Here is a 27,889-nt window from a genome sequence, read left to right as displayed (position 1 = left end):
TTCCTGCGGGGACTTGCTCAATTATGACTTCAAAATGGACCTTTCATGTATTTTATTGCATTTTAACACTCATTATGTATACCTTCAAGCATTGCTAATGGCACTTCTAAGTTTCTGCTTAATGGTTAATTTACGGTGATCTTATGATGCCACTAAAATATTTCTGTAATACTTCTGTGACTTGGTCTCTAAAGTGGATCCGTGGTGCTCAGCACTATTTTTACATTAAACTTGAGGTACTTTATGGCAGGCATAAGGTAAATATTAGGTATATATTTGATTTTAGTTTCCATTAAAGCACTGGTGTTAGTATCACTTCCACACTTTATTTGTTTCAGTTGTTATCTGTATTTTTACTCTTGTATTTTGTTGTTGTATTTTACTTTTTCTATTTTACTTTATTTACCTTATTGCTATTGTATATTATTTTGCCATGGTGTCATTATTATTTATTTTACACTTAATAATTTGTATTCTATTGTTCATACATTATGTTTTTACTCTATTCTTCTGTTGTGATCTTTAATGAAATTGGCTCATGAATTTCCTTCGAGATTAATAAAGTATATTCATCTTAAACAACATCACAGAACTCTTTTCTGTGACATGGCTTAATACAATCTCTATTAAATCGCATCTAATACGTAGTCCCTTTTGTTCAAGTGTATATTTAGAGCCTTACTTTGTAAGTTGCCAACCAGGTAAATGCAGGATATTCCGAGCATTAAAGATAATGATGTTACAGCAGCACCTTTGCCCACCGGCACTTGAGGCAGTGAACTCCGCCCACTTGGTAGCTATTTAAACCCTCAATGTCACCAGGCGCTCAGCTTCACACTGGAGAACTTGATCTTGACCAGCACGTTTGGATTCATAGAGGGGGAAATTAAAGTCACATTCTGAGCAGTAACTACCAAGAAGGTAAGGCTTCTCTTTACTTTGTGTTATGAGTAGGTTTATTCATAAAATAATGTAAGAGTTTGCAAAAGTATCTGCATAATGGATTGAGTTTTTTCATTTTTGGACATTTTCAGGAGAAGAAGTTTTCATCTGGTGCATATTTTTTTTTTCTTTTTCTGATGTGAAAAAAGAAGCAGAGGTTGTGATGAAGAATCCAATGAGGTGTATTTTTAGCGCAGATGGTGTGTTTTAAAAAGCTTCTCAATAAGTGAAGGTTCTAAATGATGCAATGGGGGTGATTTCATGAGGCGCACTTTCACCGGCTCTCTGTTCTGTTGTGTGTGAGCTGCAGGTTCATTGACCGTTTATTACGTCTGCTTTCCTCCAAAGGTTTCATCTTCATTACCCGCTGCCAAACTTGGATATTTAAACCTCATATCAACCATTTTTGGAACTTTTTTCTTGTTTGCCTTATTATTTTATCCCCCTTTTTATTTGATTCCCCCCACCTTTGGGATTAAACCCTCGCCCGGTCCGTGTGGCCGTCTCCTCCTTCCCAGAGAGGGTGTAGAGTTAACGTTGGCCCGGAGATGCAGTCCCTTCTCCCGCTTGCTGTGTATTGCATCAGCCTGGTTTCCCTCCAGCAGCCGCTGGCTCTGGCGGCAAAGGAGGAACCCGACAGCTACAGGTAAGACACCCGGGTTTTTTTGGGGGGTACTTCTTTATTTAGCGTAAAGACGCGCTCCGCGCTTCTGATTGGCTGAATAGGACTCTTTAACATAGGCAAGGCAAGGCAAGGCAAGTTTATTTGTATAGCACATTTCAACAACAAGGCAATTCAAAGTGCTTCACATAAAACCATTAAAAGCATCAAAACATAATGCAAAAGAAAAGGAACATACGCGATAAACGCACCTGGAGCCGCATCACAGTTCATTTGAGTATTCTTGCGCCACTTGGCATTAATAGACACTTTCTTGCCAATTTGACCTGTTTAGTTTGGGGTTAAAGCCCAGTGTTGTACCATTATTACATGTCAATCAGCTACAATGGCGTCATTAGCTTTTAATGATGTATTGAGCATAATTGTTTTGTATGGCAGTAGCCTTTAATCTGTTAGCTATAAAACGGTCACTATATTAAGATAGCATATCCTCTTTCATCAAGAACGTTAATTTCCGTAGTTTTTCCAGTGGACCATGGCATTGTTTGAATACGCAGACATTAGAACTTCTTCCTCTAACATGTCGTTTTAGGTTTGTTCACTTCATCCAGTCAGTTAATACTAATAAATCACACTGTGTGTTAACAGTGAAAGTGCTGCGTTGTTGTGTCGGCCAGATAGAGGATAGTGTGGAGTGCGAGGTCAAAGGCTCTCTCGTGATCTAAAGAAACACGTTCAGTCTCCTTGAGAAAGGCATAAGTATTTAAAACATTAAGAAAAAAACAGAATTATATATATATATATATATATATGATTGTGTTTAGTCTCATGGGAGGCCTGGCCATCGCTCTTCCTATTAGTAAAGTACAAAGTAGGCTACAGTGTGAAATAACTGATCATGAGGTCATGCAGGTTAGAATTTGAGATGAAATTGGGCTTTAATCTCACATCTGACTGGAACGGTGAATATGCCACGTCAGTAATAAGTCTTTTTCTCAACATTTTCAATGATTCTCTCTTCTCTTCCTCCTCCACCTCTCGATCTCAATGAGTAACTGTTTATAGACTGTTTATTTTGTTTGCTTTAATCTCCCCTGTGATTCTGTGTGGGAAACTGTTACTTCCGAGGTGGGAAAACCAGTTCGTCCCGCAGCCCGGGCCAGAAATACCAGCATGGACTTTTGTAAAAAGGTTCTTGTTAGGCACTGAGTGGCACCTGTACTTTTCCACGCCTTAAGTGGCAGCCCAACACACACACAGTACACTCTGCCTCTCTGAGGGCGTGATGGAGGCCTGCCAGCAATGCAATACGCCTATGCAGTTTGCATTGTTGAGGAGCAGCCAGGAATGGGGATGAGTTGGTGTGTGAATGCCCCCTTCTGGTGGATTTTGGATCCACATCTGCTGGCTTAAAATCAGCACTGAAACGTGACCATTTTCTGTGTGGAGCATTATCAATAGCTTGATAATACATTAATAAAGGAATATGTTTAATATAACGTGGCAGGAGGAGAGGTTTGTCAGTAAGAAAATGTTTTGATATTGATCTTGTAATAATCTTAATCTTATGAATCATATCTCTTAAGTGCTATGCTTATCTTCTGTGGATCCCTTATTCACACCATGATTTGCAATCATCACGTGTTCTACATCAAAATGATCCACATTCAGTGAATGAAAAGCAAGGCTCTTAAATAAAGCACTTAACGACTAATACTGATAAGATAACAGTCTAAGTAGATCTGGGAGTGTCATTTTCCTCTTGCATGTGTGTGTGTGTGTGTGTTCAATTTGTGAACACCTGCTGCTAATCAAAATAAAGGCAAGTGTGGCTCCAGTATCCGCTCTCTGTTTGTGTTGCGCTACACCTGCCCAGCACTCTGACCACCATCATTCCCTCCCCTGTTTGAAACTGTCATTATCAGCATGGATCATTGCCGCGGTTTCATATCTCTCAGTCTGAGAGAAACTGATGCAGCAGTTGAGTGGGATTCATAAGTAAAAAATGGATTCGTTGTTTAATTGGCAAATGGCAAATACTTCTAGTATTATATTATAATACTAGACTTCTTTTAGATTGATAAATCCCATTAGAGGCATGTGACTTCAAGTCACTTCAAGTGTTGTTGGACATGTACACTAACTGAGGGCCTGTGGTTGGGTAGTGCAATTTGTATAGGACCTTTAGCACTATAACTGATCACAGTCTATACAAATATATATCACTCTGACAACACAGTGAGAGATCTCCCTCCCCCGTCACTTCTGCTTCACAAGCCTCCCCATTTCTCACTTTGCACATCTCCCATAAATGTCCTGTCTGGCTTTTATTTGGACAGTAAATTCTCCCTCTTCTCTTGACCACAGAGCACACCCTGCTCTGTTACCATCACATGCTGTCGGCACGATAACGAATACTTTTCTTTTCTCCCGTTGGACACTGATACTATGTCTGCGCTCAGATGTCTGTCATACCTTTCCTAATTCCGTCTTTGTGTCTGCGTTGTCCCTATGTGTCCCGATAAGGACGCAACAAAGTCCCAGAGAGACGCTGTAACAATGCCTGATGGGCCTTTTTTTCCAAACAAGGACAAATTGCATGTTCCTTGGGATGACACGCATCGCATGCCCTTCATTGTCGTTATACATAACGTCTAGAGTTTTTTTCTTGTAAGGGAAAATAGCCGGTGTCCGCAGCCAAACAAGTTAAATATGGCTTTAGCAGCGAAGCGGCTTTACAGTGCAGATTCCAGAAGTGGGAAGCGGATCATTGCTTCGAGACGAAGGACATGTAAAGCTGATTTGCGGTGGAGCTTTTGTTACATAGACCTAGTCTGCTTCTGCTCCGTCTGGACGAGAGAACGTTATGATAAATTGATCTGTGTGTATGTGTTGTGGCCGCAGGTTTGTTCGAACTTTGTCAAGGCCAAATAAAGACATGTTTTCCCCCCACAAAGGATTTGCTAAATAATTAACTCATTCTTGTAAATGTGGATTTAAGAGGTGTGGGGTCCTACGTAGATACTCTCAACATAATATTTACCTGAGAAACAGACTGATTTCATCCCACATCTCCTTCCTGCCTTGTTGATGTTTGATGAATCGCTCTGCACATGCAGTTGGCTTGGGGTCCATGCTCTTGATTTGCTATCTATTTTCTGACATGTTTACACCTTATCAAGAAACAACAACAACATTACTCGCTCTTTTTTGTCGTGTATACATTCTCAGAAAACCACTTTTATGATCGCAGAATGATTGAAACCAGGATTGCCTCTGCTCTAAATCAGCTCAAGAGAGGCCTCTTCTCCTATGTCTTGTAAACAGGAATTTTGGCTTGGACTACCTAGATATATGTACAGTATAAACATTGTATGGCTCCATGGGAGTCAATTTAACCAAACACAGGCTGAAGTTGCGGAGGGTGAAAGCTGCGACCAAGCAGGCACAGAATTCCACTGTGGATTAATAGCTAAGACCTAAATTCCACCCTTCGCATCCTTAAAGAGCAGGTTTCCGCTCCACGCAGAAAGCCACACCGCTGTGGAGGCATGAATGCATATGTGAACTACACAGCATATATAAGAGTACAAGCTTATAGTGGGAGTGTGGATCAAAAGGCTTAAGAAACAAAGCTGGCTTCTTAGAGGAGAGGAAGGACGTATAGTTTCTACCTTGGCATCCTGTCAATCTGTGCAATTTACCGACTGTATGATCAATATGCAGTTTTGCTTGCATAAAGTAGTAAATCCCATACCACTCAGGAGGTTATGAAAGCAAGTTCTCACGAACAAGTAGAAACACTGTTTTGTGTGAAATACATCACCTCTCCTTTATTTTTGTCCTGCTTCTTGCTAATAACAATCGCCCCACTGTTACCTATTGGGATATTAGCAATGAATGTGCTAAGTTTCTTGTTGATTAAGACCGCACTTTGGGAGCTTCAGCCTCTAAGCAGCATGGTACTAGAGTTAGGGTTGAGGAGGGCTTTTTCTTTGCAGGGTTTTTGTTAGGGTTGGAGTTATGATTAAGGAGCCAGTTTCCCTAAGCAAAAGTACTTGTTGGATGGTGAAATGGCTCCCTCCACACGTTTCCAATGTTGGGGCTGTTTCCGACTAGTCCTATAACTTCCCAAAACCGTTAATCTGATGTTCATGCGTCACACAGTGGTTAGCCACCCTGCCTTCGAGTGTGGCTTTTCGGAACACTTTTGACACCTCCAACATAAGTAAGACAACACTTCGTACACAACAACAATTTTTTTTTTCTAGCAGAACTCTGCCCTTAGGGGTAGGGAGGGCTTACCTTCTGTCAGGTTAAAGTTGGGGTCAGGGGTAGGAAGGGCTTACTCTCTGCAGGGAGGGCTCAGCAGCTGAGGCTTTCTATCAACATGAGTCAGTGATGCTGTGAGGTTAATTCAAAAGAAAAGACAAACAAGGCAGCACAAAGGGAATTGGCTGAAGAAATAAGCTACAGTCAAAAAGAATTTTAGTTTTAAGACCTTAAACTAAGACCATGCAAGGTATTGGCGGAACAATTAAAGTCAAAGTAGCTTGGATATCTTTGATCGTCTGCCAATCACGGAGATCTCCATTAATATGGAGTTATGGGACTAGACTCCTAATAGCCAAATTGGCCCGTCTTGTGAGATCAAATGTGACAAAGTGAAAGAGTTATCTAAGATTCCTTGAACTTCTGGAAGAAAAAGCACGGCAGTCCACAGTCTTTTTGAGGAAGATGTAACTGGAGCTTAGCCTTGCCCTTCATTACACATACTACACACAGCTATTAACATAAAATATCATTTAAGTTTGCTCGTAGAGAACTACTTAACAAGTATTTATGTGATAAATATTTGAATTAAACTGAAATACATTAGACTTCAAGTGAAAAAAGCAAGAAAACTGTTGCATTGCAAGACCTCCAGAGACCAATCACTTAAGAAAGAGAAACACATTTAACCTAGTATAAAGAGCAAAAATGATCTGCCAGTCAAATGCAACATTCCCTCTGCAGGCCAGGTGGGTGTAACTTGGTGATGTGGCACCATGGCACACCAAGCCTGTCCTAGAAATAGTCCTAACCTCCGTCTGTGGCCTAGCATTGCGCAACTATTTATTCAGTCACTGCCGCTGTTGCACAGCAGGTCATCTCCAGACTACCAGACCTGCCAACAGTGAGCCAGCAGCTGAATTGGCTCAATAAATCAGAAGCTTCACATGTCCCCAAGGAATCCCAAACCCACCACACCACTGACTTTAAGAAAACCCTTCTCCTATGATGACTCACATCTAAACCTCTCACCATGAGTGTTCATGGTGAAATAACACAAGTCAGCATTTCACAAGTGGAACACACTTTTCATATTTAGATCAACCCTGGCTTCTGCCTCTCTGAAAATGGAAACAAACCTGACGCAGTGGAAGATTTTCCCCTTTGACTCAGAAAAGCCAACGGCAGAAATATTTGCCCTGATGCTGTATTTAAACCTCATTACAATCCATTGCTACCATTTAACATTTTCATCCTATTCATCCACTGCTAGAACAGCACTTTCCTATTTATTTCGCATGACTTTCAGCGGTGGTGATGGGTTAACACTCAGGGGCTTGAGTCACACTGTGCTGTGCAAACACAGCGGTGACAGTTCAGTGAAGAGCTGCAGAGTCAAGTTGTTTTTTTGTCAAACAATGAACAGATGGCCAGTTGGTGGGCGCTGTGTTTGCTGAACGGCCCGTACTCGCTGGTCCACCGTGCTGCAGAACCTCATTTTTGTCAAGGGTCTGTTCACACAAACTACAAAAAAACAACACATTATTTTCCATTTAGCTCTAGATAAGTGATAGTTAGGGTTTTATTCGGCCAGGTTTTAGGTTTTTTGAGAAGTCTTTGATATTTCTGTCTGTACACCAACATTTGAAGTATTCATAAGCACCTTATCTTTCTTTCTGGGAACAAGATTTTAATGTTCTCCTCTGAAGCCCATCAGGGAATCATGGCAGGCCAGGCTAAATCTCCCATAGTTACCATTTGCTGAAACCCAGCTGAGCATTAAAATACGAGGTGCAGGTTTTGATTGTGTAATGTAATAAGCGAGGCACACTCAGAGCACCTGTTGTTTTTGGCAACATGTGAAAACAAAGCCATTAACTTTCACATTGTACATTAAGAGATGAGCATGGTGTCCACGTGGATGGGTGTCTGTGCAGAGGGACATGCTGTGTTCAGACAGCAGGCAAAAATGATTTGTTTATCAAAGCTGCTTTATACGGCTAATTGGATTTCTGGAGAATTACCTGTTCCCTTCCAACAGTTGTTATAGTAACAACGGCAAGTGCATTTGTTTAAAAACCCACCATCATTCTGTCCCCATTCTATCCATATTGGCAAAATTAATTTAGACGCAGAGGTTCATTTGTATTTTTATGAACCACGTTAGCTATGAATGTTTGACATTTGAGCTCAAAGCAATGATGTGCCTAAGAACACAGCTGCAAGCATGGCTGTCGACATGAGGAATTAACCCTTTCGCCTCTCAAACGCAGACTGGCCGATAGTAGCGTAGCATCGGCCGGCTGTGACCAGGGTCCGACAACGATTTGAACTCTGCTCCATAGACTCTCATTAAATGGTTTCAGCTTTTCTTCATGCTCAGGCTGGTTTAGTGGATTTGGAGCTGGTCATGATTAAACGTTGTGTAACAGTGATACTCGTTACCAGGAGAGGTTGGAAGGAGATATACATTTCTAAAATGTCACGTTTCTATGTAAAAACCTGGGGAGCAAACATCGGCAGAACTAGCGTCAGCACTTTTATACTACGCTAGCTACTGAAAGTATACTCAATGTATACACAATGCTGCTTTTTGCTTTTTAATGACTTTAACAGTGACGAAGGACCTACCCGGCTTTACGGGAACAGTGATGTTCCTTCATTTCATTGCCTTCTGTCTTGATCACCAGGTGATGTGGTGGTTCACTTTAATCTATAGGCTTTAGCTTCTATCTGTATCATTTTCCTTTGTTTATTCTGAAATTAGATACGATTTTTTCAAGGAGTACAGTTAGTGACAGTGTGGGCTCCATGGTAGCTCTGACAGCTTGATGGAGTAGCAGTGGGGGGCTTGGCTTAGCAAAAGATCCCCCTGCATATTAAAACATATTATGATATGAATAATATCCACACAGCTCCAGGACAAATTTTCACCTAATTTCTGTCTTCCCCTCAGGCTGGACCTCCTCAACAAGCTCATCGACCAGAGAGAGGATAAAACCTCAGCGTCAGGAAGCCAGACTCACATCGCCGTACCCTCCTCAGCCCCCAGCCGAGCCCCAAAATTGCTGCCCGGTTTCCTGAGACACCAACCAGCTTCAGGAGTGAGAACAGCCTCGCCAGGCCTGGCGTGGGCACGTCCCGTTGGTACTTCACAGATCGAGCTGAGGGCGCCAAGAGCTCGTCGCCATGCCCACTCTGGATCGCGTAATGGTCACCACTATCCCCAACATGCCCAGCTGATGAGAGTGGGTTGTGTCCTTGGAACCTGCCAAGTGCAGAACCTCAGCCATAGGCTCTATCAACTCATTGGCCAGAGCGGCAGAGAAGACTCGTCCCCCATCAACCCCAGGAGCCCCCATAGTTATGGATGAGTTAGTTGATACCCCCAAACACCCGCGGCAAGTCTATCTATATCTCCATTTATTTATCTTTTAATGTATTACTGGTATTCTTTGCATTAGAGTTTGATGTAGTCCATAACTTATGTTTATCTATCTCAAAATGACAATTATACTTCCCATAAAAGACTGTCGTGCCTCTCTACTTTTTCTGCTGATTGATGGATTTGAAGATTCAAATTCAAGATCATGACCGACTGAATCACTTTTAAAAACCCCCATTTGAGTTCTCCAACCATCCTGAGAACTTTTGCCTTTTTAAGGACGTTCAAATCTCATCAAAGTATTTTTGGTTCTCCCTTCTGAATGCTCAAAAGAAGGCCTCACTTTGACGTCCTAATCCTGTTAATATTAGAATGAAGGCTTGTCCTCAACACCATCCAGTGACCTGGTCCTGTCTGCCAACTGACCTATCTGGCGGTGGTTATTCCGCAGCTCATTGATCAAACACTTAAGCTCCTAATGTGGATTTCAACCTGCACTCAGAGCTGGGGCCCTGTCAAAACCAATGTATTCCCAGAGAACCCGTAAATGACCCAACGAAACCCTTTTACCTCTCTTTTTTTGTGCCCTCTCTTTTTGTCAACATTGGAATTCCTAGGTCTTTTCACAACTGGATATAGAATTACAATATGAACACTGACAACCCTAGAATATTCCACGAGCGTTGAGTTGAACGGGGAATTCGTCACTCAGCAGGAGCTTTGTGTTTCAGGACCACAGTTTACAGTCGAAACCAGCCACAGCACTTGGGTTACACCCGAGTTGAGGAGCATTCTGAGTCAGGACTTGACCACATAAACTCCACAATGAACATGAGAAAAAAGAGGGTGAGCATCCAGTGCCTTGGACAGAATCTACACAGAAACTCACGTCCCAAAGGATCAGTTTCAGTGTTGCTTTATAGTAGCCAGTTGGTCAGCACAGTAGGGGGGTAAAGTGAGCCACCACTGCTGGCATTTTCCCCGCCAGAGGCCGAGTCTGAAATATTAGCTTTTTCACGTGATTCATAAGTACCCCTTGCAAGTCAGGACTTTGGGTTGACAGTTTAATAAAACTGACCTAATCACTTCAGGCATATATACAGCCACAACGGGGGGGGGGGGGGCTCAGTTTCCCATGGCCTGCAAACTTAATACTAATACATAAATATAAAGAGCAAGGCTACCACACATGTGCACACACACATAGCCTTGAAGTTCGTAGATATTAAAGGTCAGCTTCACCAAAAAAAAAGAAATTCCTGTACTTTGCAACATATTTTGGGTGAGTAACATGGATTCTTATTCTGCAAAGAAATGTTGCTGCTGAGCTCTTTTGAATGCCATTTTTTAGTGCTGTGACAAAATCCCATTCACCTCCATTTGTATTGGGGAGAAGGTAGAGATCTCTAAAAGTGAATCCTGCAGTGATGTTGCAGAAGGGTGGAGAAATACAGGTCAACTCTTCCTACATTTCCTACAGCCAATACTTTGCAAGACAGGGCACCCTTGTTGTTCACATGTAGTATGTTAAAGGGTTAAAACTAACCCCTGAGACGACTGTTACATTGTGGGTTTCTTATGGGACACCACAGCAACCAAAATGTTCGGTGTGCCCAATTTCAAAAATACATGCCCTGACATTTCCCTCCTCTCTATGTACGCCCCGGCTCTGAAATGGTGGGTGGGCGATGGACTGAGAATAACCGAGGTCAAGCGCTACTCATTGAGCATGCTTAAATTTGACAGGCCTTAAAGAAATGCAACCATATGTATAAAAGCCACATTTTTTGGCGAGAAACGTAATTATATGACATATTATTTCCATACTTTTGAAAAGCATTTATTCCAAGACTGTACTATATGGCAGCTTGGTCCTAACCTGCAGATTGTTTCGTAGTACGAATACAGTTATTTACATGATCACGTCTAGTATTTTACCCTTTGTTATATAATTTCACAAACATGAAAGTTGTCTATTTCTTAAGAGCATTAGTTTAAACTCACCAAATACCTGGCAATACTTGACAAACTGAAAGACTTTACATGTGACCTACATCATATAATAATGTGTCCTTTTATATCTTAATCTGTGTCTTCTGATTTTACTTGGGTGTCTTTCTTTTTACATTTTGTTGACTCTCTTCTCTCTGTAATTGTGGAGGTCACAGGGTAATAATCTGTGGTTCCTTGGTCTTAAATCTAATCTGTTCAAAGGCTTGCTGAGGTCAAATATGCCATTCTCTCTTTTGTAACCGAGCTAATCAATGTCTCGTGACGGATCATTAAAAGGCTTTTCAAACGCTGAAAAATCCTCGTGGACCTCTCTGCTTTTTAATAGTTCTATTTCACACACATGTGACGTGTGCGTCCGTGCGTATGTGTTGAGCTGCTGTACGTAGCCTATCAGGACACTTATCTCCTGTGTTTGATCTGTGCTCTGGACCATTTAGCTCCAAGTCTTTTTTTTTTTGTTTGTTTTTTTGACACAGTATGTTTTTGTGACGTCAGGCATTGCGTCACATCCAGTTGTGGTGAGCAAACTGTGCACGACCGCGAATACCTCCCCATAAAAACACCTTTTTTGTTTCGTGGCTCTGTGTTGCAAAGAGGAATGAGTATAGAGTGTCTTTGTTAGTTTTGTAAGATAGTGTCGATCTTGGTAGCTTTCTCTCTGCTGATTTTCTCACAGGAAAGCACTTTAATACAAACGCGTGTGTCGATAGTTTCCCTGAAACTCCCTCATTGTGATGAACTTGTGAAAGTTGGACACGGTTCCTCTTGTAAATGTTGCATTTGAGATTGTCTGCGAATGTGTTTTCGAAGACGTCAGTGCACTCCGTGTGGCGTCATGATGATTGTGAACGTTGCGTACACCTGTGAATAAACATAGATATATATATATATATATATATATTCAGCCAAACTATTTAAAGAAAGTTATGTATTTAAGTTATCTTTGTATGTTAATATGTATGTCACCAAAGACTATTTATCTCACCTTTTCCACTGCTCCTTAAACGTGACCGTATGGTAGGAAACAAAGAAATGAAAGTGTAGTTGAAATGTTACTGTTTGTCAATGTCCTTCACTATGTAAAATAAAGAACTCTACTGTAATGTGATGGAGTATGGAGTATGATTCCTAAAAGACATACATAATAGAATCACATGAGGCTGTGAAATACTCTTAAATGCACCAAAAGGTTCTAAATGCTCACAAAAATATGTGATTCAGTATATTTAAAAAAAACAACAACTCTCTAATCGATTCCACCCTCCTCCATGTTACTGTGTCCTTGATCAACCTGTTCTGAGACAATAACCCCAAAGAAGTCAATCATTACAAGTCACCTCATGTCACAGCTGACAAATGTAATGGGGGGCAAGGTGGACAATGTGAATGAAACATTGGGAAACACATGAATAGAGCATCAGCAGCCACGTTGGCGGTAAAGGTCGTGTGACTGGACGAGGTTAATGAGTGACGGGAGGTTTGGTCGACAGCAGACTGGCCATTGGTTTATTTCACATGAGGTGAAGGAGAAGAGAGGGACGACAAGGGAACAGGAAATATTCAAGACTTGATGTATCTCATTTCTTTTCTTTATCATTAATATTTATACAAGTTTTGTCATTTAACATACAACCCATGTGTACCATCCATACACAGGATTAAACCAGTACACTGCCATTTTCACTAAAATTCAACCTGATGTGTAGTGTTTTGGATAACTTGCCTATAATTTGAAATGAAGTCCCGTGGGTTTGACTTTGTACTGTGAGATATGCCTTGTAAAAAAAAAAAAGGCCAAAGGTTTAGCAGGAGGAAGTTAATACATGGAGAAGGAAGTTGTCATTTTTGTGATCCAGTAATACTAAGCCGTCTGTGTTGGTGGACAGTGTTGAGAAAGTTTTTAATTACTCATGTTTTACGCTTTACTATTAGTGATTAACAAAGGTATTGTATTACTTTGATAATAACTACAGCAAAAGTATTTAGTGACACGAGTCAATACTTTACTAATAACTACAGCAAAAGTAATTAGTGACATGAGTCGTTACTTTACTAATAACTACAGCAAAAGTAATTAGTGACATGAGTCGTTACTTTACTAATAACTACAGCAAAAGTATTTAGTGACACGAGTCAATACTTTACTAATAACTACAGCAAAAGTATTTAGTGACACGAGTCAATACTTTACTAATAACTACAGCAAAAGTATTTAGTGACATGATTCGTTACTTTACTAATAACTACAGCAAAAGTATTTAGTGACACGAGTCGTTACTTTACTAATAACTACAGCAAAAGTATTTAGTGACACGAGTCGTTTCTTAACTAATAACTACAGCAAAAGTATTTAGTGACATGAGTCGTTACTTTACTAATAACTACAGCAAAAGTATTTAGTGACACGAGTCGTTTCTTTACTAATAACGACAGCAAAAGTATTTAGTGACACGAGTCAATACTTTACTAATAACTACAGCAAAAGTATTTAGTGACATGAGTCGTTACTTTACTAATAACTACAGCAAAAGTATTTAGTGACACGAGTCAATACTTTACTAATAACTACAGCAAAAGTATTTAGTGACACGAGTCGTTTCTTTACTAATAACGACAGCAAAAGTATTTAGTGACACGAGTCGTTTCTTTACTAATAACTACAGCAAAAGTATTTAGTGACACGAGTCAATACTTTACTAATAACTACAGCAAAAGTATTTAGTGACACGAGTCGTTTCTTTACTAATAACGACAGCAAAAGTATTTAGTGACATGAGTCGTTACTTTACTAATAACTACAGCAAAAGTATTTAGTGACACGAGTCAATACTTTACTAATAACTACAGCAAAAGTATTTAGTGACACGAGTCGTTTCTTTACTAATAACTACAGCAAAAGTATTTAGTGACACGAGTCAATACTTTACTAATAACTACAGCAAAAGTATTTAGTGACACGAGTCAATACTTTACTAATAACTACAGCAAAAGTATTTAGTGACACGAGTCGTTACTTTACTAATAACGACAGCAAAAGTATTTAGTGACACGAGTCGTTACTGTCAAAGTTGCCTTTGAACCAGTCAAAGCCTCTACAACCACACGTCACGTACTCTGGGTGGAAAAAGAAAATAAGACGTTGGGGTTTAACAAGCAGCCAACCTAAATTTTGAAAGGTGCAAGGTTAACATCCATCCTCACACATCCTCACATGTCCTCTCCAACTCACATATATGTTTCCATCGGAGAGCGCAGACCTCCGCCAAGGCCGTTTCCATAAGTGAAAAATGAGAGGCGTTACTGCAAAAACAAAGAAACAGATCCGAAAAACTAACCTTCTTGGTGAAGGTAAATATATGAACACTACACTTACTCAGCACCAAGCAGCAGACAGACACAGTTAGACACTAGCTGAAGCATTTAGCAGCTAAAGAGCCAGATATCTAAATATATTTTATGGAAGTGCAATTCTAAAAAAGTATCCCCAACTGAGAGGAGATGGAAGTTATATCTGAAGGGCACCCTCAAGATACTTTTTAAGGTCCTTCTCTGGTTTCATAAAACTACAAATACCCATTCCTTCCCTGTCTTTAGAACTTGTCAACGTCTTTCTGTTATCACTTTACTCTTAGGTTTTTATCACTGTGTAAATAACGAATACCAAAAGTCAACCAGAAGGAATTATGTCAAAGCGTCCCGCCTACGGCTGATGTATGTCAGCCAGCAGAAAGTGTGTCACATACCAGTGAACAACCTCTCCTTACATCTACAATTTAGGCTTTTGTTTGACTCTCTTGGAGTCACATTTAATGAGAGACTAGTATTCATGTCAATTTCTAGGCCAGAAAAATAGCTAACATACTCCAAATGGTAAAAAAAAAAAAAGCTGATCAATCATCTTCAAGAGCACAGTTACCATGCTAACTAATAATGGAATAGTTTTTTTTATTGCAGTGATTTCTAGCCCAGTGAAAACTCACAGATCAGGTTCATGTTGATGAAAAATACAAAGAGAAATACTCAACAACATTTCACACACATGACGGATCTGCGCAAACCTTTGGAGCAGCACAATGTTCCACAGCATCCAGTGCAATGCAATCCTGCCGTGTAACTCAGAGATCCGACACTAACAAAAGTGGACGAAGAGACACACGGAGAGGGAAAGTAAGTACGAGCTCGGCGGCTACACCTTGCTAGTGCAAGTTGGGAGCGCTTTAACTTTCTGAAAAGCTCCACGAGATTTTCCAGTAGATTGACGCTGCACACAAAATCCATCCAGGTCATTGTCTGCTCTTGTCCAAATGACGGGATGTGCCCTGTCTTAATTCTTACTACATAGTGTACACATAGGCTGCTGTATTTATATAAATATCAGTTTTGCTGTATACAAGAAGTGACTGTGAATTAGCATTTCAGTCAAATAAAAATACAGTAGATGTAGGGCATGTTCATTATCAATTAATCTGCCGATTATTATTTGTATTATTCTGCAGAGATTGACTCATTTGGTCTATAAAACAGTGAAAAAAATGTCCATCACAATATCCAAGAGCACAAGGTGACGTCAATACACATCTTGTCTTGTGCATCTAAAACTGCAAAATATTTAACTGACCGCAATGTAAGACCAAGAAGAGCAACACATTTTCATATTTGAGAACATGGGACCATCAATTGTAGCATTTTTACTTAAATAAAAAAAAGAATATTCAAATAATTGAAGTTTCAGGTGATTATTGTTTTGGTGTTACAGGCCCAAGCTCTACTGTTTTGGTTCCCTCATCGCTCTTTGCGGCGTGTTGTTTCCACCTGTTTTCAGTGCCTGCTGTACACTGCCCACTCAGCAAACAGTAGACACAGCAAGCAAGTAGCTGGTGAACAGAGTGAGCGTTTAACAACAGAGCTAAAAGAAGAGTGAATACTGAACTTCATCAGGTGGACAAACACGACTCCAAATCAATGATAATGTTGCTCCGTGTCTGCTGGCTGATGAATAGGCGACTGCTTGCTAACACGTTAGCCGCAGCTACTTTATAAGTTGGTTATATGTCAGTTGTGTGTTTGAAGCGACCAAAACTTGACTATAACTTAAAAAACACTGACCACTAACATATTACTTTATAATGTTACTAATGTATGAGCAAGTCATTTCCCACTTTTACTATCCGGCAGACATGAAGCAACATCATTGATTTAGCATCCTGTTTTTGTCCTTTTGATGATGATGTCCCTTTTTACAAAAAAAAATGATTTGGGTCTTTAGCAGCTAGACTCCCGTGTTCTCCAAATAGATGCTGACTTCTGTCTGTCATCTGTTGGTGGGCAGCTAGCTGCAGAGAATGTATCTAATGATGAAGCAACAGCCTGGCCTCACTCCCAGGGCGTCAAATACCATTGCTTGGTCAGTGGCACTCGGTTTCTTGATACTGACGCACAAGGCGCCCTTTAGCATCTGTATGAGACGCACCGGGCTTTTCATCTTCACACCAATGTAACCCCACCCACGTCATGACTAGATTAGAAGCTCAGATACATATAATAGGGAGAAGTCCTCTAATGGTGGGTTGGAGGTGTGGTAGATTATGGGACAAACAAACACAACTCTGTCTCAGGGGACCGGAGTTCGTGTCCCGTGTGAAACCAAAAGATGAGTGATCTTTATTGACGATGTCATATCGTTTGACACACGCGACACCAAAGAGTCACATGACATTACGTCCGTAGCTTAAGTTACGTTGCAAGCATCCTCATTTTAAGCTACACCATGATGTTTTCTCCAACGCAAACCAAGTGGATCTTTTTGCCTAAACCTAACAGCCATGCGAGAACCTTCAGTGACAAGATACTACTTAAAAAGCTACCTCAAAATATGACGAGAAGGGATGAGATCACGTTAAAAAGCAAGCAACACTGTCTGCAGTTCACTTTTGCTGGTGGACGCTGCTTTACAACTAAACTCTTGTTCACTTCCTTGGAGCCAACGAGCAATACGTGGTTCTCGACAGCGCTGCAAGCAGCACTTCTGGGGTCCAAGCAATCGGCCTTCTCCGAACGGCCAAGCGTTCTGAACGGCCACATGCTCCGAATGGGTAAGCCTTCAAAGAACACCGCAAGCAGCAATACCGAGCAATCTGAACTAGTGCTGGAAATGAGGGTTTGTCGAGTGGAATTTGTGGGCCATACAGCAAAAGAAACATCTGCTAAAGAGCCTCTGAGTTGGGTGATAATTCTCAGCGGCTCCATAATGGTGCTTGGAGGACTCGGGGGAAACCAGATGATGTCAGTCTGTTTTTATGAATTTCTTCCATTGGGTCATCAAGGGCCTATTTATTCTCTCTTTCCTAAAAAGGCTGATCAACAATGAATAGTCGTTCTCTATTAATGGAAAGAACAACCAAGGTGTACCAGATTCACACAAGACACTTTCCATTCATGTGAGTTTGGTAAACAGACAGAAGGCAGACACCGTCCTCACCTCACGCACCTGTCCGCGGAGCCCTCCGGATCCGCACTGACCCCCTTTCACTGTCATAACATTTACATTCCGACAAACGACACAACTCAGGGCCAAGTTTTATGTAACTAACACTAAATATACTGTATCTCCAACACACGGCCAGGCACATACTTTGGACTGAAACACCTGGTAAGGTCAGATGCTCATGTGCAGTTGACATTGTTGGAATGCAGCTGATCGTCATATTGAGAATGACTCGCAATAAGTGAAACTGCCAGCTGCTTTGCCAGCTTTCACCAAGCACGCACCAAGCCCGACGAACACACGGAGGCCAAGAGTGGCTTTTGTAGCCCGTATATATAGCTACTATGTGGACATTGACAAGTGAGGAAGTTGTTTCTAGGCTTTGTACTAAGCTACCCTAAAAACATACCCGGCCAATCTCGGTGGAGTTGAGAGACACCGTGTACAACCGGATTGTTCCTCAAGTAGCCAGTTTACAAGCTAATTGTAAACCAATAATGAAGCCAAATCATCGTCAGACGATAACCAGTGGGTTCCAAGTTTGCATTTGGGCCAATGCGTTCCACGTCTATTGCTCTTCACATGGACTGTTTACCTGCATTCAACCAAAGCTTGCTCGAACGTGATTGTTCAATACTACTCAGACTGCAAACAGATCTTGTCCCTACAGATTCTGCATATGAATGCAGATTGCAGAATTAGCTATTTAGCCATTCATTGGCAATGCAAGGGTTGTGTTGGAGCATTCAGATCAACAGAAACTTTTCCATGCACACTGACACCTCTCTGTCTCGACTTTGAGCTGCCATTGGGATCCAGTATAATTACTATGAATCCAGGCTAACCACAGCTGCCGTCTTCTGCAAAAGGAGCGACTTCTCACAGCCGGAAAACCGACGGTGAGAGTTTGATTCTCAAGAGATAAAGTTTGAATACTGACAAAGCCATGTTGGCTTGAAGTCCTTAATGTGGGCAGAAAAAAAATAAAAAATGTGTACATCTTATAGAAACCTGTTATCTTAAGAAATATTATGCATCATGACCACATTTTATTATGTTTCCTAAAAAAGTATGATCCCATGATTCCATTTTGGAATTTGTGGCGATTTCCTGAATACAGAAAAGAGAACAAAAGTTGCATGGTTAATTCAGTGCTGCGCATTCAGTATAGCCTGTGACTCCTACAACATTAGTATCAGGAGGCCAGCCTGGATAAAAGGGTTGAATGCACAGCTATAACCATGAGCTGTTTAGGCTACGATTCAATGATCCAAATGGAGAAGCCTGTAGCTCGTACGGTTTGATACATTGTCTGTACAAAAGTATCAGTGAGCTGCCCCAGTGTAGATATACAGAACAGTGAGCACAGCGGTTATCTGTTAGCTGACAACAGTTTGGGCTGTAACACTGAGATAACCCAGAAGTAGATAATGAAGAACTAAAGATGTTTCAAGGCTTTTGGGTTGCTTTGCTGCTTCAAACATCAGAGCCCTGTCAAACCGAAGCTCTGGCTATTAGATTCGATAGGGCTGACAGTGTTTACATGAAGATGTTGGATAGCTTAGTATTTATGCAATCTGACTCCATTGTAGCGGCGCGGGAAGCATTCAAGTGTGACAGATTACATTTTCACCTAATGTTTTCTCACCTACCTATAACGGAATATAGCAATGCAGGGATCTTGATCTTTCAGATATCTGCCTCCACCCCTGCACAGTGGAGGTGAATGTTTCTACATTTCTGTTTGTGTATTGACTAAATAAAAGAGGCACAATGTGTTATTGATGGTCCGCTTATTATTGAATTCTCCAGGCTCCAGGCTTGTTGTTTCCGCCTGGTTTCCCCCCCTAAGACAAGATAATCGCCTCCAAGTTAAAGTTAGTACAAGGAACTTTTGTTAAAAATAGCTAAAAGTAAATTTTTCTATATTACAGTTCGGCATTCGGCATAAACCAGGCCAGGTGATTCTCCGTGTTTGAAGTCTTTACACTAAACTGAGCTTAACTAAGTCTAGCTAGGCTTAGTTTAGCCAAGTTAAGCTAAGTTGATCACCAGCTGGCTCTAGAATCATATTAAAGATAGAAAAATTAGATGGTATCAATCCTCTCATCACTCACTAAAACAGCTGTAATTCCCCAAATGAGGGTACAGGGCATCAGAGAAAAGCCCCAACAAGTCCGTTGTTCTGCTAAAACAAACACCTATTTGTTGAATGTCTGCTGCTTCAGTTTGCATAGTAAATAAAGTAAATAATGACTCAGCAACCTAACGCATACTTCTCAATGTAATTTAATTTGATCAACTATCAGGAGCAATGTTGCCCTTAGACCTAATTAACTGCTGACTCTGCTTCCAGGAATCTCTCTCTCTCTCTCTCTCTCTCTCTCTCTCTCTCTCTCTCTCTCTCTCTCTCTCTCTCTCTCTCTTCTTTTTCAACCCAACTGGATCAAGGCAGATGGCCGCCCAACCAGAACCTGGCTCTGCTCGGGGTTCCTTCCCGTTAAAGGAGAGTTTTTCCTTGGCGCTCATGTGAGGAATGTCGGAACCCTGTGAATGAAAGAGTACGGCCGAGAAGTGTCATGAGATAACTGTTGTGATTTGGCGCTCTAAAAATAAAACTGACTTGACTTGACATGTGGTTAGCCTTGTGTCAGGTGTTTTTTGCTGAGACAGGAATACAACAGTGAGTCACTGGCTTGACCAAGAACGTGTTTCTCCGATGAATAGAGGTCCCTGAGAGCCATGCAAAGTCCCACGCAGCTACAGAGAGCATCAGATTGAAAACTTCAAATAAGTGCTGCAGAAAGGTGGCTGCAACACACAGGGATTGCTGCTGTCATCTTCCATTGACTTTGACTGTACACAGTCAAAGCCTGTGGTTGTCACAATATGCCACCACAGGAGGCAGATGAGTTTCTGTTTCATTTACCTCCAGTTGTTTTACACTTGGATGCGCTGGTGGAAACAAACATGGGATAAAAAGCCACACATTCCCACTGTGGGAACATTTGAGACGGCTCAAGTTAGAGAAAAACTAGACATGACAGTGCAATTGCATGTTCTGTCAAACGTAGTCTGCGTGTTCTGAGAGGCCGGGGGGAGGTAACCGCTTGCCCCACATCTGTGCAGCTGTGCAGTGATTGACTGTAATGGTGTGGTGTAAATTTAGGCGGTCTGTTGGTTCACAGGTTTTCAAGGTCAGAGGGATTACAGCATTCTAAGGTCGTATATTTTAGGCTGCCAAAAGAGCTTTATTACATAACGCGGGGGAAAGACAAGGGATAAAGTGACACTTTGAGACGAGAAATTCTGCCTCTAAAGAGTAGGCTAACTGACGAAGCCTTGAATGACAGGTATGACGTGACCAAAGCAAAGCAACCCAGCAAAACGAGGCTCCAAAATACCGCCAATGCAGGAGGAGATCCAGGGGCCACTCGTCAAAATATCGAAACTCTGTATGAGGTCTTTGATGCACTGACTGCAGAGAAAGCTAATATACGTAAGTCGGTTCAGTTTATATGGATGTTAGCCCGCTACAACGGTCGCAATGGAAAAAGATACACATAAAAATGGCTAACATTCTGACCATCCTTCTATTACTATTTCATGGCTTGACCACATGAGAGCACAGGTGTAAATGTACCCAATCCGCATTGAGGATGCATTGAACACAAGTGAATTGTTGCACTTATTGTATTCGTATTACTTATAGCACTAACTGTTTTTCTTGTTTCTGCACTGTACTTTGGCTCTGAGTTATGCTCTGCTTAGATGCTTGTTTGGAAAAGGAAATGTACTTATGACTTCTGGTGACTAGTAGTTCTTTTGATTATCAATGTTGAATGCACTTATTGTAAGTCGCTTTGGATAAAAACATCTGCTAAATGACTGTAATGTAATGTAATGTAATGAATGCACGTTGAGGACTATTTTAAGCAGCGGATTGATCTACATTTGGTGCTCGAGTGAGTATTTCTCGCAGCAGAACGGTGTATATGAGATTAAGTCAAAATAAACTACAGTGTGTGTGTTCATGGTAATGAAGGATCATGTCACCCAGTGCAACAGTGTGGCTCACCGATGTGTATTTAACAACAATAGAGCTCTATGGCATAGAGGAAGAAGATGTATAAGAGATAAGATATAGCTATCAGGCTAATACTTGTTAGCAGGATACATTCATTGTTGGTTTTGGACTTTTCATGGCATTTGTTCACCATAAGAAAAGTAAAGAAAAGGAATATTAGCCTTATTCTTTCAAACGTGTGTCTGCATATATGTGTGTGTGTGTGTGTGTGTGTGTGTGTGTGTGTGTGTGTGTGTGTGTGTGTGTGTGTGTGTGTGTGTGTGTGCGTGTGTGCGTGTGTGCGTGTCAAAACTTCCGAGCAGGGGAAAACAAACTGGAAAACCTGTCGGGCATGCAGTGACATCACGTTGCCTTCTCCATTAAGCTGAGATAAATGTGTCTCAACACCATGCTTCACACACACACACACACACACACACACACACACACACACACACACACACACACACACACACACACACACACACACACACACACACAGCATGCAGGTTTCTTAAATGTGACACTATTATCTAAAACTTACAAGACACAACAAATGTATCTCCTACACACCATCTCTTTTACACACACACACACACACACACACACACACACACACACACACACACACACACACACACACACACACACACACACACACCCTCTACTCCTGCCCTGTCTGCCAGCTGTGGAGCGGCATACGTGCCGTCTCACACATCTCACCAGCCACAGCCTTTTTCTCACACTAGTTATTAACACAACATTGCCTGAATGGCTGGGCTCTCTGCTGTGTCTTTATCGTTACATGCAAAAATGCTCGAAGAAATTCAGTTTCTTTATTGCTAACCTCACTCAGGTTTTTCCTGTTTTTCTCTTTTATTTTCATTATTAGCCTTCACACTCTACTCAGGGTGTATTGGAAACGAGGTGATATCACTGTTAGGTGTGGTGAAAGGTGCAGTAGAGCACACTTCTGACCCCACCCATCGGTGATGAACGGGTGGGGTCACATGGTCACATTGTTGAGTGAACCTGATTGTATAGCCAGGTCTTCCAAACAATACATCACATGGCTGCAATAGACAGAACACAAGCGATTCGTACTGAAAGCCTCAGATCAACTGCCAATATAATAACTTTGTTTATCGCAGTGTTGCAGCCGCCCTGTCACACACTTTACACACACAAAGAAAAGTGAAACACCTCAAAATATATGGTCAACTCTTTCAAGTTACTAACTCAAGTACAGACTCCCACAGGGTTTCAAAGGTATTCAATAATGAATTCATTAAAAATCAAACTAGCTGTACTCAACCACGCTAGCAATAAGTCAGCGACAGAACACTCCTCAAATATCTCCACTGATGATGGATGACACTCTGATTTAATACACAGTGTGTTTGACAATTTACATCAATACAATGATTCCATGAAAAAACTACAGTGGCTACTGAAAGAGTTACATCAAAGACAGGACCAATAACAGTGGTGATGGTCTTTATTAGCAGTTTAAAACTATTTTGCTCTTACAGCAAAGAAATACAAAAAGAACTAAAACACATCAAGTAAAACCTAGCATTAAATCGCATAACTCCTAAATCAATAACCGTTAATATATATAAATCAACCAGCAAATTGTGAATTTATTTTGATAAAATTATGAAAACAAATCCCCAACTTTTTGATATTATTGGGCTAAAACAAGATTTTCATTATGAAGAAAAAAAACTGTGATGAAAGACACTTAAATAGAATAATGAAAATATGAAATGATTGGTAGTTGTGAAATAATGTGAATTAATAAAACCAAATCATTCTATGTTTATGGTGGCCAAGTTTCATTGGTAATATTTGAATCATAGTTTTAATTATTTATCAAATGTCACCAATTTTTTTTATTTTTATTTATGTATTTATTTCCGGCATCCAGTGGCATTTTTCCTTTTCGGCCTTTAATTTCATAATGTCACTGGACAACGTTTTGTCTAGCAAAGCAACAAATTACCAATAGAGTTGCCTAGAATGTAATGTCATTAAAAACTTAATTTAAAACCCATGGAGAGTGCACCAATGAAACCACACAGGTTCCAGTAAGGATCCTGACTATCTCTCTGGCTCCCCCCAGTGGAGCAGAACCAACAGTGCACTAACCCTTGGAAGAAAAATGTACTCTTTATTTTTTATTTATTGGCTTATTTGATAAGGGACAGTGCACATTAATAAACACATTTCTGTTAATGCGCCAGAGTTAGCCAAGAGGCTATTTTTTATCTGTAGTGCCAAGAGGCAGATGTTACAAAATAAACCTAAAAACAGAATATAAGATTAAATTTAAAAGGTCATACAATACTGACGCTTTACAATGCGTGCACAAACAATGAAAAAAGTGAGAATATTAATATACATAGTATCATCATTCAGGAGACTCTTAAACACTGTCAAGTACTAACAAGACATGCAACACAGAGGCTCTCAAAGTCAACACACACAAACTAAATAAAATAAGGGATAACTATGTTAAAATAGGAACATGGATTAAAGACACTATTATGCTGCACTTGTTAGACACTAAAAAACATCCATGTCAGAGGCACAAAACATAAAAGCATGCAGAGTATGTGGAATATATGAATCAGTCAGACAGATAAACAACAATAAAAGACATGCATGCAGGTAGATGACGGTCGACCGGCAATTTCAAGACAGACAGACAGAAAGTTCAACACGGACAGAGGAGCAGTTACATTCTGGTGATGACAGAGCTGGGTACTAACTAACCATTTCTTTAGTTGAGCTTTAAATTAACTGTATGTTTGTAGTTCTCTAATGGTCACTGGGATGGAGTTCCATTCTAGTGCAGCTTGTACTGAAAATGCAGACTGACTGAAAGCACTTTTCCTGAGTGGGATAATGCAATCACCTCTTGTGAGCCGATATCCAGTTGTTCTTGTGATAACAAACTGTTTGAGCGGAGGAGAGGTCAAGTCATGTATAATCTTGTACATGAGACAGACATGCACATATTTAATCATGTTCTCCCAACTAAACAAGTTATATTTTTTTAGTATAGGGCAATGATGAGAAAGAACAGATTTTTTATCAAGGGTTTTGAGTGTTTATACAATGACTGTAGTGGTTTCAGAGTAGTGGCGCTAGCCTGTGACCAGGTTGTTAAACAGTAAGTGATATGGGAAACAACCATAGAAAGCATGAATGTCTTAGCTGCTTCTGTTGACATTTAGTTTCGTGTGAACCTGAAATTTGATAGATTAAATTTGACCCGGTTACAGACCTTTTTCACCTGAGATTGGAATGATAGTTTGGAATCAAAAAGTACTCAGAGATACTTGTATTTAGGTACAACCTGTAGCCTCTCCCCAGATACAAAGACATCCGGCTCTACACTACCAGAGTTTGTTTTGGTAAAAAAACATACACACTGTTTTGGATATGTTTAGTTGTAAACAGCATTGCTTTAACCATGCAGTTACATGAACCATGGAGTTAGTGAGTTCATTTGCAACTTGTCCCATTTTGCTACCATGCAAGTAAATTACAGTGTCATCTGCATACATTTGGATGTTGGTATCAGGACAAGCTGATAGCAGATCATTGGTATATAAAGAGAACAGCAGTGGGCCCAGGACAGATCCTTGTGGGATGCCCGTGGACAAGTGGAGGGCAGTAGATTGATAGTTCTGTATTTAGACATACTGTGATCCATTTAGCAAATATGATTCAATCCATTTAAGTGTACCTGAAGATAAATTGTAGCTGTGCAACTTGGACAAAAGAATGCTATGATTAACAGTGTCAAATGCCTTTTTGAGATCAAGAAATACAACTCCAACAACACCCCCTTTGTCCAATAGAAATTAGATTTTTTTCTGTGAAGAAACAGGTGGCTGTTTCAGTAGAATAATTGGTTCTGAAGCCGAATTGCATTGGGTGAAGTGCAAAAGAACTGGTATTCAAATGGCAGATCATTTGCTCAGCTACCAATTTCTCTGCAACCTTTGATACTGTTGGCAGGATACCGATGGGTCTGTAATTACAGGTAGAAAGGGGATCTCCATCTTTGAATACTGGAACAACAGCAGCCGACTTCTAAACACTGGGAAACATGCTCTGAGAGATTGAGAGGTTGATGATTTTGCTGATGGGATCTGTTAGTGTTGTGCTAAGTTCTTTGAGCATAACTGCATCCATACCAAAAATATCCTTTGTTTTGGAAGGTTTAAGAGAACTGATTATTATTTATCATTTATGTAAACTTATGTTAAGTTCCTGCAGCTTCCTTATTTTGTTGAAATGTCCTGTTAGCTTATGTAACTGATCCAGATCATTTTAGTTTTACCGCTTGCCTTTTCTATTATCGTCAGGAAAAAATCTGCCTTAGCTTTTCTTAATTTCTTTACCACGTTGTTCCTCAGCATAGCAAAATGTTGTCTGTCATGGCTAGATTTATTTTTATTGCAGTTTTTAAGACACAATCCTGTTCTTTCGTTAATTTTAAGATATCATCATTTATCCAAGGAACAGTGTTTGATATTTTTGTGCCTAAATTTGCAATTAAAATCCTTGATAGTGTTCTCTAATTTTTTTGATGAATTGTTGACTGTCTTTCTCAATGTCTAGTCCCAACAGTAGTTCATCCCAGTAAATTAGTTGAACAGTGTTTTTAAAGTTTTCTTAATTGTTTTGGGGGATTCTAAAAGATTCATCATCCATGACAGAAGGCCTAAAACGCTTGCTGGTTAGTTTCCTGGCTACCAGAGTCAGATTGTGGTCAGAAACACCTGTTACCATATTGAGAGATTCTAGAACTCTCTCAGGCCTATTACTAAATATTAAATCAATTTGGGTACTGGAGGAATTTGTTATTCTTGTGGGACCACTGATCAACTGCACCAGGTCAAAGTCATCAGTTATCAGTTTAAGATTCTTTCTAGCTGCTTTGTCCTCCCAATTGATATTAAAATCACCCAGAATAATTACTTCTTTACTGAAATTGCATTATTTTAATAGTTTCTCAAATTCCTCATAGAAACTACTATTGGAAGATAGTTACAATAAGTGAGAAAGCCATTTGTGGTGATCAAATTATATCTAGACCTATGCATTCCAAATCTTTACAGACAGTCCACTGGATTTCATTACACCGGATACTATCTCTCACATAGATCATAACACCACCACCCTTAGATCCAAACCTATCTCTCCTGTAAATGTTATAACCTGGCACTGTTATTGCTGCTGATGGAGCATTTTTATGGAGCCAGGTCTCAGATAAACAAAGAAAGTCTAAATTGGAATCAAGCAAAAGATGATGGACTTGATCACTTTTAGATGTAATACTTCTTATGTTCAGATGTCCACCTAAGACACCTTTTGGTTTAACATTAGGAACCCACACTGTTCTTGAATGATTGACAGTCTGGAAAACGCTCCACTTCCTGTTCTTTGAGCTCGCGGGATTTAGCAGTTTCTTGTTTTGGGTAATCTTTCCAATTACACGTGGACTACCTGAACAGATGCCATCAATGGTCGGAACACTCTGTGGCTCAGTCAGTGCAGTGTCCGCCTCATTTCTCGATGATGTCGAACCGCACGGAACGTCCGACAAACCCGCGGTGCTGGCCGTCACGTTAGCTTCCAGGCTCGTCCCCAGCGCCGGTAGTCCCCCCAGGGCGTGCTGCAGATCGGGCTGCAGGCAACCGTAAAACCCTGTCTGGAAAACTAGCAATGGCCCATCGGCCGCTGCACCAGCGAGAAGGGAGCGCTCTGCAAACAGCGTCAGGTGAGACAGATGTAATCCATGTATCATCCGCTTTGGAGTTGGCTTCCTTCCCTGGCGTAGTGTGTAACGGGCCGGGGCACGGATGAATATCTCCAGATAACAGCAGGAAAATAGTGATAGTCAGAGTGTGGCTTAGCTGAAGTAGAGTTGCTGGTTTCGTGCGTTTCTTCACTCGGTTGTACAAAGATAGAAAAATTAATTTTTGTCAGTTGGCTTGACAGATCGGCATTGTTTGCGTACATTTTTCCACAACTATAAAAGTTTAGGGGTGGGTTGATGACAACAGTTTTCAAAACTAACTTGAT

General features: G+C 40.6%; 1 protein-coding gene across 1 annotated transcript; it reads left to right on the top strand.

Annotated features, from left to right (window-relative positions):
* The first annotated feature begins 845 nt into the window (after window positions 1-845).
* adm2a (adrenomedullin 2a) lies at window positions 846-10,375 on the top strand. Its single transcript, XM_068717084.1, has 3 exons — window positions 846-921; window positions 1,291-1,588; window positions 8,793-10,375. Exons 2-3 carry the CDS (start codon window positions 1,491-1,493, stop codon window positions 9,208-9,210), a joined length of 516 nt encoding a protein of 171 aa, XP_068573185.1. The 5' UTR covers window positions 846-921; window positions 1,291-1,490; the 3' UTR covers window positions 9,211-10,375.
* Window positions 10,376-27,889: the final 17,514 nt, after the last annotated feature.

The sequence above is a fragment of the Cebidichthys violaceus genome, unplaced genomic scaffold, assembly GCF_023349555.1.
Source record: "Cebidichthys violaceus isolate CVI_PGR_0920_01 unplaced genomic scaffold, fCebVio1.0.p SCAF_21, whole genome shotgun sequence".
Taxonomy (NCBI): Eukaryota; Metazoa; Chordata; class Actinopteri; order Perciformes; family Stichaeidae; genus Cebidichthys; species Cebidichthys violaceus.
This window is presented reverse-complemented; position numbering and strand designations above follow the sequence as displayed.